We start from the raw sequence: 12500 nt of genomic DNA, 5'->3' as shown, positions 1-12500 counted from the left end.
CTCTTCTCCCCTTTCCTCTCCTTTCCCCTCCTCTTCTCCTCTCCTCTCTCCTCACTCCTCTCCTCTCCTCTTATCTTCTCCTCTTCTTTCCTCTCCTCTCCTCTTGCTTCTCCTCTCCTTTCCTCTCCTCTGTCCCCTCTTCTCTCTCCTGTCCTCTCCCTTCCTCCTTTTCCCTCCTCTTTTCTCCTCTCCTCTCTCACCTCTCTTCTCTTCTTTCCTCTCCCTTCCTCTCCTTTCCTCTCCTCTCCTCTCCTCTCCCTTCCTCTCCTTTCCTCTCCTCTCCTCTCCTCTCCTCTCCTCTCCTCTCCTCTTCTCCTCTCATTTCCCCCCCTTTCTCCCTCCTCTCCTCTCCTCTCTCACCTCTCTTCTCTTCTTTCCTCTCCTCTCCTCTCCTCTCCTCTCCTCTCCTCTCTCCTCTCATTTCTCCCCCTTTCTCCTCTCCTCTCCTCTCCTCTTCTGTTATGTTCTCTCTTTCCTGTCCCATCTCATATCCGGACTGTATAACTGAAACACCAGCACATATACTGCCCATATCCCTGTGCCTGGCATTCCATGATATTACAGACGGAACGCAGTCACCACCTCACTTCACCCGTCGCGCCTCCTGTGTGGAAAAGCAAACTGAGTTTCAGCGCTATTTGCACCGGCTTTGCGTCGGAAAAAGCCGCGCAAACCCTTTCTGGATTCCGCCCCCGGAGTCCCCGGGTCGCGTGTAGCGCGTTCTCCAACACGTCCGTGTTTCCGGGTTCCCGTTTTGCGCACCGATTGGCCGCTGACCAACGCTAGTACGCCCCCGCTATGAGTGTAACAGGACGCTCCGTGTTCATAGTAGGGCTGACCTTCGAATTTTTTTTGGCAATCGAAGCTTCGGGGCCGAGCTTCGATTTTAATTCGAAGCTTCGATTTTTTTTTTTTTATATAATTTTTTTTTTTTTATAATTTTTTATTTATTTTTTATCTTATGTTGTGGGAATTGTACAGCACTTTGGTAAACTTTGTTGTTTTTAAATGTGCTCTATAAATAAAGTGGATTGGATTAATGAATTAAGTAGCCCCTTTCGTGACTGTGATGCAGCCAACACGGCTGTGTGATTTAATTCAAGGTGGATCGCTGTTTGAACAACTTCAGATTTCATGGGAACTACCAATCCCCCAAATCAAGAATGTTTAAGATGAATGAAGTAAGATTTTGATTATTTGAAATATGGCCTGTGTAGACTAAACTATGCACAGAATTATGTCAGTCTACAAGGTCCGGATTCTACATGGTCCGGCAATGTAGACCTTGTAGACTCCACTACACACCAATTATCAGTGAATGTTCATGCATTTTTAAGAAGGGCTACTTCCACAAAAAAACAAAGAACTCACCAAAACATCTCAGTAGCACCTTATCTAAATGTTCTATTTCATATATGGAGATTCATATTTATTTATGTATTGCATGCATTTCTACATTTTATTTCCTATTTTGTTTATTCATCCCAGTATCTTTCTTTCTTATGTGTGGAATTCTACAAGGCATTTACATTCACATTTACATTTAGTCATTTAGCTGAAACGCTTTTATCCAAAGCGACTTATAAGTTCTGTACGACAAGCCATCAGGAAGGGTACAACTCTTATCAGCTGAGTAACAATGTTCATCAAAGTGTTGAGTGCTACAGTGTAGGTTAGTTTATTAGGACAAGTGCATGACAGTAAGGTTAGTTAGGGTTAGATTTTTTTTTTTTTTTTTTTTTTTAATTTTATTTCAGATAATGTTTGAAGAAGTGCGTCTTTAGTCGACGGCGAAAGATTGGACGGGATTCAGCTGTCCTAACTGGGGTGGGTAGTTCATTCCACCATTGTGGGGCAAGGACTGAGAATAGGCGTGTAGGTGGTGTATATGTGTTTGAGGATGATATCCTTCAAACGGGCAATAGTAATGATATAATTTGGGCAGTGCTGAGCTGGGTTACCTTCCTCCAGTGTATTTGTCCCCCGGCCCCACCCAATGGCCCCATGCACACACACACACACGCACACACACACACACACACACACACACACACACACACACACACACACACACACACACACACACACACACACACACACATTTTTTTTTTGATTTTTAAACTTCGATTTTTTTTTTAATGTTCGAAGCTTGTGCCATCGAACGAAGCTTTGAAGTATTTAAGACAGCCCTAGTTCATAGCCATTAATCTCTCGTCGAAACTGGCTACCACGATAGCTATGAGCTAACTAACTAACGTTACAAGCTCAAACACCTTAATAAATACTACTATTGTCGTGTCCACTGGCAGAATACTTGCGAGGACAAAGGTATACAAAGAGGAGAGAACCATTTTAAATCGGGCATTCATGCCGGCTAACAAGCTACACGTTGCTGACTGTGATGCACCGAGTGGGCTACTATTGTGCTAACAACATGCCGCGACGTGTAGCCGGCATGATGCGTGTGCAGTGCTTTGCCCCACAGGTCTGAGAAGAGGACCTGCACACGATTTCACTCGTTACCCCAAACCCCTCTACATGCCCCGATCTAAAATGGTTCACGACAGTAGGACATAATGCTAACGTTAGCCAGCGCCATATAGCCAGTAGTACTTAGCGAGGGGGGGGGGGGCGTACTTACGTAGGTCAGCGGCCAATCGGAGCGCAAAAAATGGGAACCCGGAAACACGGACGGACGTGTTGGAGAAAGGCTACACGCGGTCAGGGAGACGCGGGGCGTTCAACACCGCCTCGGTTTTAAAGTGTGTGTGTGTGTGTGTGTGTGTGTGTGTGTGTGTGTGTGTGTGTGTGTGTGTGTGTGTGTGTGCGTGTGTGTGTGTGTGTGTGTGTGTGTGTGTGTGTGTGTGCGTGTGTGTGTGTGTGTGTGTGTGTGTGTGTGTGTGTGTGTCCAGACCACAGGGGGGGCTTCCTCCTGCAGCCCCTACAGCAGGATCTGCCCGACCACCTGGAGAGACTGCGTGTCTCTGGGCTCCAGACGGGGCGCCTGCCCCCCCCCCTCCTCCTCCTCCTCCTCCTCCTCCCGCGCCTTCTTCACCCCCCTCCTGGACGTACCGGTGGACGGCCACGCCCCGCGCTCCCGCTCCCCAAGCCCCGCCCCTTCCTGGCTCATCACGGAGTCCCTGCAGGGCAGCCGACACGGGGGGCGGCGCCCGCATCACCAGCGCCCGCATCACCAGCGCCCGCATCACCAGCGCCCGCATCACAGACGAGAGGACGGCTCGCCCCGGTACGACGAGACCCCCCCCTCGTTGTTGTTGTCCGCGTCAGACGCCGCCGCCACGCCCGAGCGGGGGAGGTCGCCCTCGAGGAACGTCGGCCACCACTACGGGGGGCGGGGGGGCCGGAGGAGGGAGGCAGCGAGCCCCGACAGCGCGGGGGGCAGGAGGAGGGCGCTGGGGGGGGGGGAGGTGTTGGAAGGAGGCGGCCAGCAGCAGGTGATGATGAACGGTCACCAGGGGGGCAGGAGAAGAGCGACGCTGGCCCCCCCCCCCCAGGAGTATGACGTCGCCACGGTGACCGTCTCCAAGGCCAAGCCGTCGCTGGGTGAGTGGGAGGAGCCAGAGGTGCGCTGGGATCCAGAGCCTGTGACTCCCAGCCGGGCGGTGTCTGGTGTCGTGTATTTTTTTTTAATTTTTTTTTGCACAAATCTCTCCCATATTCAACACACATCTGTCCACATCACAATATGCAACGTCCAAGATTTGCCTTTTTTTTTGTTGTAAGAACATACAAATACATTAAAAACTGACATGGAAATTATAAAAAGACTTACGAAAAAAAAAAATACTATACATTGTGCATATATATCCCTGATGCACATACTTTACATGCAGACCGATCTACCTGCGAGCAGGTATGTGCTGCATCTTCTATCGGGATGCCATCCTTCTCCATATTGCATGTGAGAGAATGCGTCTCAGACATATGTAGGTGTGCGTGAGAGCATGCATGCATGTGTGTCTCAGATATATGTACGTGGGCACGTGTATCACGTAAGTATGTGTGTATGCCTCATACGTGTGTGTGTGTGCATCTTTCAGGTATGTGACTGTACTCCTATTCTGGTGTCGTGTATTAACCCTTTGTCAATAAGATGTGATAATACAAGATAAGATATTCCTGTATCGATCCTTTGCGTCATAGCAGCATGGGGGGAGGGGAGGTACAGGTATGGGCAGGGTACTGGTAGAAAGACATTGATATAAGCAATAAAATTTGACCTGAATATAGAGATATGAGCAAAGATAAACAGTGTGAACGACATAACGAACTCAAAGTCACTTCTCATTTCTACCGTTGCATCTATAACATCTTGACATGTTATTAAACCTTGACATCACGTTGTGCTCGGGCCCGCCCTGTTCAAATACACCGCAACCTCACGCCCGTTTACACAGCCATTACAGCCTGGATCACGTACAGTACAGGACGTCACCAGCAGAGGGCAGGGTATCACTTACTGCTTTATTGAAAGCAGGTTGGATGGCTTCTCAAGCGTTTTTTATTACCTGACAATTGCAATAAATCACTGAAAACGACGGGATATAAATACAGGAAATGATGTAACACTGCGTTGCGGGTAAGGATACACCGTTACCAATACTGGCAGCGTATAAAGGACTAAAGGAGGGTATTGTTGTCGTGGGGGGGGGGGGGGGGGGGGGGTGGATATTGGTATCCAATAAAACCGGATACCAAGCGGTATGTGTAACATGTCTGAGATTAAAGCAAAGCCACTTGATTTTTCTGCCCTTCTGACCATAGATTGGCCTATATATATATATATATATATATATATATATATATATATATATATATATATATATATATCTTTTCAGTTATTTATAATTTCTGTCCGGTGGCCTACATGAAGTTCAGCTTGCAGATCAGGGCCCCGTTCCTCGTACCTGAATAACTGAGTTAGCCGGATAACTTTCGGGTAATTCTGACTTAAGCCGGACTTTCCGATTCCCCGTACCTGGATTTTCCAAATCACCATGACAACAGATCCAAAAGTTTGAGCCTGGTCGAAAGCAGAGTTTAAGTTCAAGTTAGCCTGAACCATCGCCACGCCCCCGCAAAAAAGTGACAGCCCGTTTCCTGAAATTATTCCCACAGTCTACGATCTGCATTATACCATTCTGAATTACGTTTTTGTGCTCCATTCTTCCAGAGGGGGCTTTTGAAATGTAAAATAGACCCAAAATGCTGATACTAAATTCACTTTGTCCTAAATAATGCACGTTATATATACCGTGGCGCTCGCTCGGTGCAATGTACACATTATGACGTGGTTATTTTAATTGTAACTGGGATTAAGATGTCTGATGAGAAGCGCTGTTTGACGGATTTGAGAAATTGAATGAGCCGTTGACGTCACATTAATGAATGAGGATAAAGAAATAAAACTTCATTCAAAATAAAGAATATTCTAAACACGGGTCTCTCGTTCATTAATGTATAAACAATGAATTTATCCCATCTGGCCCAGTGGCGCAGCGGTAGTGCTCAAGCCTGCCAACCCAGCGACCGGTGTTCAAAAACCCCGTGTTTCCAATATAATTTTTTTGAATATAATATTAATGATTATACGCCAAAGTAGCCTGGTTTTAAGTTAAAATATTATAAATCTACATGCATTGAGGATGTCATTCTTTATATAGCTCTCAACGTGCACCAAATTGAATTATTCCTATATTGCAAAAAGAAGGAAAAGACTAGGGTTTCAAACCCCGGTCGTCTGCGTGAAAGTCAAAAGAACAACCCGTTAGACCACATTGGAGATAAGTTAAAGATCGACTATACATCAATCAATGGGTAAGAGAGCCGTATCGTAATTCTGTATAACAGTTTAACTAATTATTTTCGCTAGCAAGATCTCATTTGATTATTCAATCCAGCAGGCAAGTTTAAAGAAATATAATCTGATTGATTGAGGTAATGAGGGACTTAAAATTAGCCTATAGATAACGCATTTAACTTGTCGGCGAGGCAATTGAGCCGTATTGCAATCTGTCAATAAAGTTTTAAATCAATTAATCAATCAATGCCGTTAGAGAATCAGGATCTCTGCCATCGATACGCGCTGGCTTTTCACCTGAAGCGGCCGCGCGCACTTAGCCTGGGTCGCAAGTCTGAATCGAGTTAACGAGACTGAATCCACCTTCGAGGAACAGGAAAATCCCGGCTTCAAACATCGGGTTAACTGAATCTGGATAATGACATCTTGATCGACTTAGTTGAACCAGGTACGAGAAACAGGGCCCAGGTCAGATTGGTGCTTCCTCTTAACCTGCGCCCCCAAAAGTGGCCTTTTTAGTTTTCATTTTTGAGGACTGCATACTTTTTTTGCAAACCAAACCAAAACAACTTTATACTTATAACACATGCATGAGCCTGGTCTCTTTTGAAAGATGACATTCTGAAGTTTCTGATTCCAGAAATAAAATTCTATTTTAGTGTGCTAACGTAATAGAGTAACATAGGTCTGAACTTGAGTTGTAGAAAAACTTGTTACTCAAGTTTCTCTGTAGTAGTTAGTAGTATTTCCCCAGAAGGTGGTATGGCTTACAAACCCAGACGGAGCCAGAGCCTGAAGCCTTATGTAGTACATGTCCAAATGTCATAAAGATCCGTTCAGAAATGAGTGATTAGGAGTGATACAAAAGAAATACTGAGTTTTCTCATAGACTTCAATTCATTCGGCTGTTTTTCTCTTCCTGTTTTCACCAGATAGATCCCTGATTCATACATCCCCAGGTGGGGTATCATTGGAAAGCCACACTCATTGGCTACAACCCTCCACAATCATTTTCGAGATCAGATCTAGATTGACGGAACTAGAGCCCCAAGAGTCGGGAGTGGTATTTTGCGCAATACCGTGTACTTTGCACAAGCCTCAAATACCAGCATGTAACTCGAGAACCGTTGAACGGATTTTGTCGCTATCGACAGGCAACAAATAAGCCTTCATTTCGATATATATATTGTATTACAAAATATGCACACCCGAGCCACTAGGGGTCGCCAAAGTGCCAGTGGGAAAATCATCCTAAAAACGTCCCACATAGTGGACGGTGCAAGGTAAGAGGTGTTAATTAATAAAGGCACTTCAGTTATTGAGAGTTAATGAGTTTGAATATCTCCTCCCATGATCAGCAGAGGACATCGAGTCTTTGTGTTGTGTTAATAACAGCTCAATGAAATTATGTCGATGATAAAATAGTGTTCCCCTATTGCAATTCCTCATCTCCATTCGCTTTGTTGTCACCCGCGTCGTCTCATTGAGCCGCGTGTAGCGACGCCTAGGGAAGCTAACGTTGTCTCATTGAGCCGCGTGTAGCGAAGCCTAGTGAAGCTAACGTTGTCTCATTGAGCCGCGTGTAGCGACGCCTAGGGAAGCTAACGTTGTCTCATTGAGCCGCGTGTAGTGAAGCCTAGTGAAGCTAACGTTGTCTCATTGAGCCGTGTGTAGCGACGCCTAGTGAAGCTAACGTTGTCTCATTGAGCCGCTTGTAGAGAAGCCTAGGGAAGCTAACGTCTGACGGTTAGCGGAGCCTAGTGAAGCTAATGTCTGACGGTTAGCGGAGCCTAGTGAAGCTAACGTCTGACGGTTAGCGGAGCCTAGTGAAGCTAATGTCTGACGGTTAGCGGAGCCTAGTGAAGCTAATGTCTGACGGTTAGCGGAGCCTAGTGAAGCTAATGTCTGACGGTTAGCGGAGCCTAGTGAAGCTAATGTCTGACGGTTAGCAGAGCCTAGTGAAGCTAATGTCTGACGGTTAGCGGAGCCTAGTGAAGCTAACGTCTGACGGTTAGCGGAGCCTAGTGAAGCTAACGTCTGACGGTTAGCGGAGCCTAGTGAAGCTAACGTCTGACGGTTAGTGGAGCCTAGTGAAGCTAATGTCTGATGGTTAGCGAAGCCTAGTGAAGCTAACGTCGTCTCATTGAGCCACGTGTAGCGACGCCTAGTGAAGCTAACGTCGTCTCATTGAGCCGCGTGTAGCGACGCCTAGTGAAGCTAACGTCGTCTCATTGAGCCACGTGTAGCGACGCCTAGTGAAGCTAACGTCGTCTCATTGAGCCGCGTGTAGCGACGCCTAGTGAAGCTAACGTCGTCTCATTGAGCCGCGTGTAGCGACGCCTAGTGAAGCTAACGTCGTCTCATTGAGCCACGTGTAGCGACGCCTAGTGAAGCTAACGTCGTCTCATTGAGCCGCGTGTAGCGACGCCTAGTGAAGCTAACGTCGTCTCATTGAGCCACGTGTAGCGACGCCTAGTGAAGCTAACGTCGTCTCATTGAGCCGCGTGTAGCGACGCCTAGTGAAGCTAACGTCGTCTCATTGAGCCGCGTGTAGCGACGCCTAGTGAAGCTAACGTCGTCTCATTGAGCCGCCTGTAGCGACGCCTAGTGAAGCTAACGTCGTCTCATTGAGCCGCGTGTAGCGACGCCTAGTGAAGCTAACGTCGTCTCATTGAGCCGCCTGTAGCGACGCCTAGTGAAGCTAACGTCGTCTCATTGAGCCGCGTGTAGCGATGCCTAGTGAAGCTAACGTCGTCTCATTGAGCCGCGTGTAGCGACGCCTAGTGAAGCTAACGTCGTCTCATTGAGCCGCGTGTAGCGATGCCTAGTGAAGCTAACGTCGTCTCATTGAGCCGCCTGTAGCGACGCCTAGTGAAGCTAACGTCGTCTCATTGAGCCGCGTGTAGCGACGCCTAGTGAAGCTAACGTCGTCTCATTGAGCCGCCTGTAGCGACGCCTAGTGAAGCTAACGTCGTCTCATTGAGCCGCGTGTAGCGACGCCTAGTGAAGCTAACGTCGTCTCATTGAGCCGCCTGTAGCGACGCCTAGTGAAGCTAACGTCGTCTCATTGAGCCGCGTGTAGCGACGCCTAGTGAAGCTAACGTCGTCTCATTGAGCCGCCTGTAGCGACGCCTAGTGAAGCTAACGTCGTCTCATTGAGCCGCGTGTAGCGACGCCTAGTGAAGCTAACGTCGTCTCATTGAGCCGCCTGTAGCGACGCCTAGTGAAGCTAACGTCGTCTCATTGAGCCGCGTGTAGCGATGCCTAGTGAAGCTAACGTCGTCTCATTGAGCCGCGTGTAGCGACGCCTAGTGAAGCTAACGTCTGACGGGCAGATGTTCCACCTCCTCCTTCGCGGGGGACGCAGGGTTCAGATCCAGATGTGTTTTTCACGAGCAGCTCGGCCCGTTTACAGCATCAGGGAGCGCTCCATCAGGGCCTGTGTACAGTCACACGTGTGCTTGGTGTCACTCACTTCTTCACGGAAAGGAGGCGGAGGACTTAAAGGCTGTTTTATTGACCTGACCGTGGCCATTGATCACGGGGTATAGACCGGGGAGGCGTTGCGACGTCTGGACTTATTGGCGCACCTCCAGGGTCTAATTCAATAGAACGTCATGTGGTGCGAGGTGCCCACCTTCACGTCCAATGACATGCCAGTATTCATAGGTGTATGTTTAGGGGGGGGGGGGGGGGGGGGCGCTGCAGGGGGCGTGTCCCCCTCAATATTGAGAAAAGGTCCATTTGTCCCCCTCAAAAAAATAATAAATATAGTGGCGGCTGGGTGGCACAGCGGACAAGGCACTTGTCACCAACGCAAGAGACACTGGTATCGAATCCAGCTGTCAGCGTTGCCTCCGGCTTGGCCGGCCGTCATACTGGCTCAATTGGCAGAGTCAGCGGGAGGGAAGCCGGCGTGGGTGGGTCCTGGTCGTTGTAAACAGCGACTCCTACAGTTCGGTCGGGGCGCCTGCACAGCGAGGGAAGGATCTGGAGGGAGGTAGTGTGACCTTCCACACGTTACACTCCCCCAGTGAGAGTCCGCGCTGCCCGGGTGAAAAGAAGTGGTGGGCTGGCTACACATGTGTCGGAGGAAGCATGTGTAGTGTGTAGCATGCTAGTCTCCGCCCTCCCAGACCGACGGTAGGGGGTAGAGTGCGCAACGACCAGGACGGGGATTGGAAAAATTGGCATAACGACGGGAAAAAACGGAAAAAGAAGGGAAAAAAAGATAATAAAAAATATATATATATACAGACGTTAGCTATATATATAGCTAGTATGTGTGGAATAATGCCCCCCCCCCCCCCCCCCTCAATCTCCCAGTCATGTTCAAACCAGTGTTAATTTTGTCAACTAAAATGATGACCAACAAAGCTTTTTCCCCTGACGACAACGAGACATGACGTCACGTTAACTCATTGACCGCCACGCTGTTTTCCCATCTCTACTCAATGGCGCCAGCGTTATTGACCATTTTCGCAATGTTTGCGGACCCATCGTGTGTTCTGTATTATAGCTATGGAGACAATAGTATGGCTCATTTGACAGGCATTGTTTATAGTCCAAGATACATACTTTAGTTTGTGCGCTATTACGCGCTAAAGATCGCCCCTTTCCAAAATAATCCAGTCTTTTTTCATAGATCGCGAGATATGACGCATTATATGCATTATGCCCAAATCGTTCAGGTTTCTCGCCTGAAACCACAAATACTTCCAAATCAAAGCTATATACCATACACATATGTGTCTTCACAAAATCATCAAGGGGGGGGGGGGGGGGGGGGGGGGGTAGTCTTACCCCGAAACTGCGATCGTTACCAAAAGCATGTTTTAGGTCCGGTAAAATACGACACTGTGATCGGTACAAAAACATGTTTTAGGTTCGGTAAAATAGACATAGAATTAATTAATTACTTAATTTATTAATTACTTAATTAATATACATGCTGATCTCTCCATTCAGATTGTATGAAAAACCTAAAGAAAGTTAACTTTTTACAAGCCAGCATTGAACTTTGGGTCTCAGCGGCTGAGAAAGTTAAAGCCATTGCAATATATCACACTGTGGGAGCGCAAGAAAGGATGAGACGGGAGACGGTAGTCGAGTCTTTCCTTTTACTTCCCAACATAAATTACATACATCCAACAGAGTGCAGAGACGTTAACGTTACTACTCGAAAGTGACAGCAGCCAGTTGACAGCTGACAGCTGACATAATATAGGTTACCAAATACCCACCCCGTTCCCAGAATCCCCAGGCTTAAAGGAGCACTCACTCCGCTCCTCAAGTCCAGTGAATGTCTGCACCAACACGGTATATAGAATCGTGACATGTATTGTATCGACAGATTCTTGCAGATTCTAGCATGTTATGGTTTCTGCACTCACCCTAGTTTATAGCACAAGGGATTATAATTATACAAAAAGTTACTGTAGTAATGTATGTATATACTGTATATATGTATAAAATGTATAAGTAAAAGCAATATGACTGATCTGATGCGTCACGAGTTGGGGATGGGTACCGAATCCGGTACTTTTAAGGGTCACGTCGGTTCTACCGAGTACCGATTCACGTGAGATCCACCGGTGCCGCATTTCGGTAATGCACATTTTTGGGAGGTAAAAGTCCGTTGATGTCGACGTTTCGAAACCTATGAAGTGTGCCGCACGTTCACGCGCACAACACACGCTGACCTAGGATTTTACTTGATTCAACAACAACAACAAAGCACTTTACAAAGCTAGATGCAGACATCGCTCAATATTATATATATAAACAAATAGTTCTAAATAAATAATAATGATAATAAATAATTAGAAGTTTGGATTTTTTTTTTACAACTAAGGTAGGTAGATTACATTTTTAGAAACTAAAATACCGGGGAAATTGTACCGTTGGGTACCGGTATCGCTTCAAATGTGAACGGTACCCATCCCTACACGAGTGTTGATATGTTGTTGTCTCCCCTGTGTGTGTGTCTGCAGGTATCAGTGTCTCTGGGGGCATGGAGTCCAGGGTCCAGCCCATGGTGAAGATAGAGAAGATCTTTCCTGGGGGGGCAGCCTCCACCAGCCCGGTCCTGAAGGTACGTCTCTGAACATATGTACTAAGGTCCAGTACTGAAATGGTTCGGTACGGATATGTGTACCTTTACACATACTGCCCAGCAGGAATACATACATACATTTAAAAAACCATCGAGGTTAAAACACAATAAATCCAAAAGGCTTATTTACATTGTGGACCTCTGGGGGTGGGGGGTGGGGTGGGGTGGGGTATGGTGGCCCTCTGGGGTGGGGGGTGAGATGGGGTATGGTGGCCCTCTGGGGATGGGGGGTGGGGTATGGTGGCCCTCTGGGGGTGGGGGGTGGGGTGGGGTATGGTGGCCCTCTGGGGGTGGGGGGTGGGGTGGGGTATGGTGGCCCTCTGGGGGTGGGGGGTGGGGTGGGGTATGGTGGGCAGTGGGCTGGCAGAAACAGTATACTAGCTACTCTGAAGCCCAAATACAAAAATACACAGAACAAACCACACAATTTCAAAGTAAAAAGCCAAATACACAATCAAATTCAATTAATCTACCGCATTCCCTTTAGTCCGTCTAATTAATAATAAAATCAAAGATCCATCTGTAAACACACATTACACATCAGTTTTAACCATCCTCATCCTA

General features: G+C 47.4%; 1 protein-coding gene across 1 annotated transcript in view; it reads left to right on the top strand.

Annotated features, from left to right (window-relative positions):
- Positions 1–12500, top strand: part of LOC311234834 (PDZ domain-containing protein 7-like) — a gene marked incomplete at both ends in the record, with an annotated part of 85908 nt that overhangs the window by 58364 nt on the left and 15044 nt on the right. The window contains 2 exons of the mRNA XM_084322077.1: positions 2920–3564; positions 11815–11915. Of these exons, the coding sequence (XP_084178203.1) occupies positions 2920–3564; positions 11815–11915 (746 nt within the window). The remainder of the gene's footprint in view (positions 1–2919; positions 3565–11814; positions 11916–12500) is intronic.

The sequence above is a fragment of the Notolepis coatsorum genome (assembly GCF_963971535.1).
Source record: "Notolepis coatsorum genome assembly, chromosome: 9".
NCBI classification, from domain to species: domain Eukaryota; kingdom Metazoa; phylum Chordata; class Actinopteri; order Aulopiformes; family Paralepididae; genus Notolepis; species Notolepis coatsorum.
The sequence above is the reverse complement of the archived record's forward strand: the minus strand, read 5'-3'. Positions and strand labels throughout refer to the sequence as shown.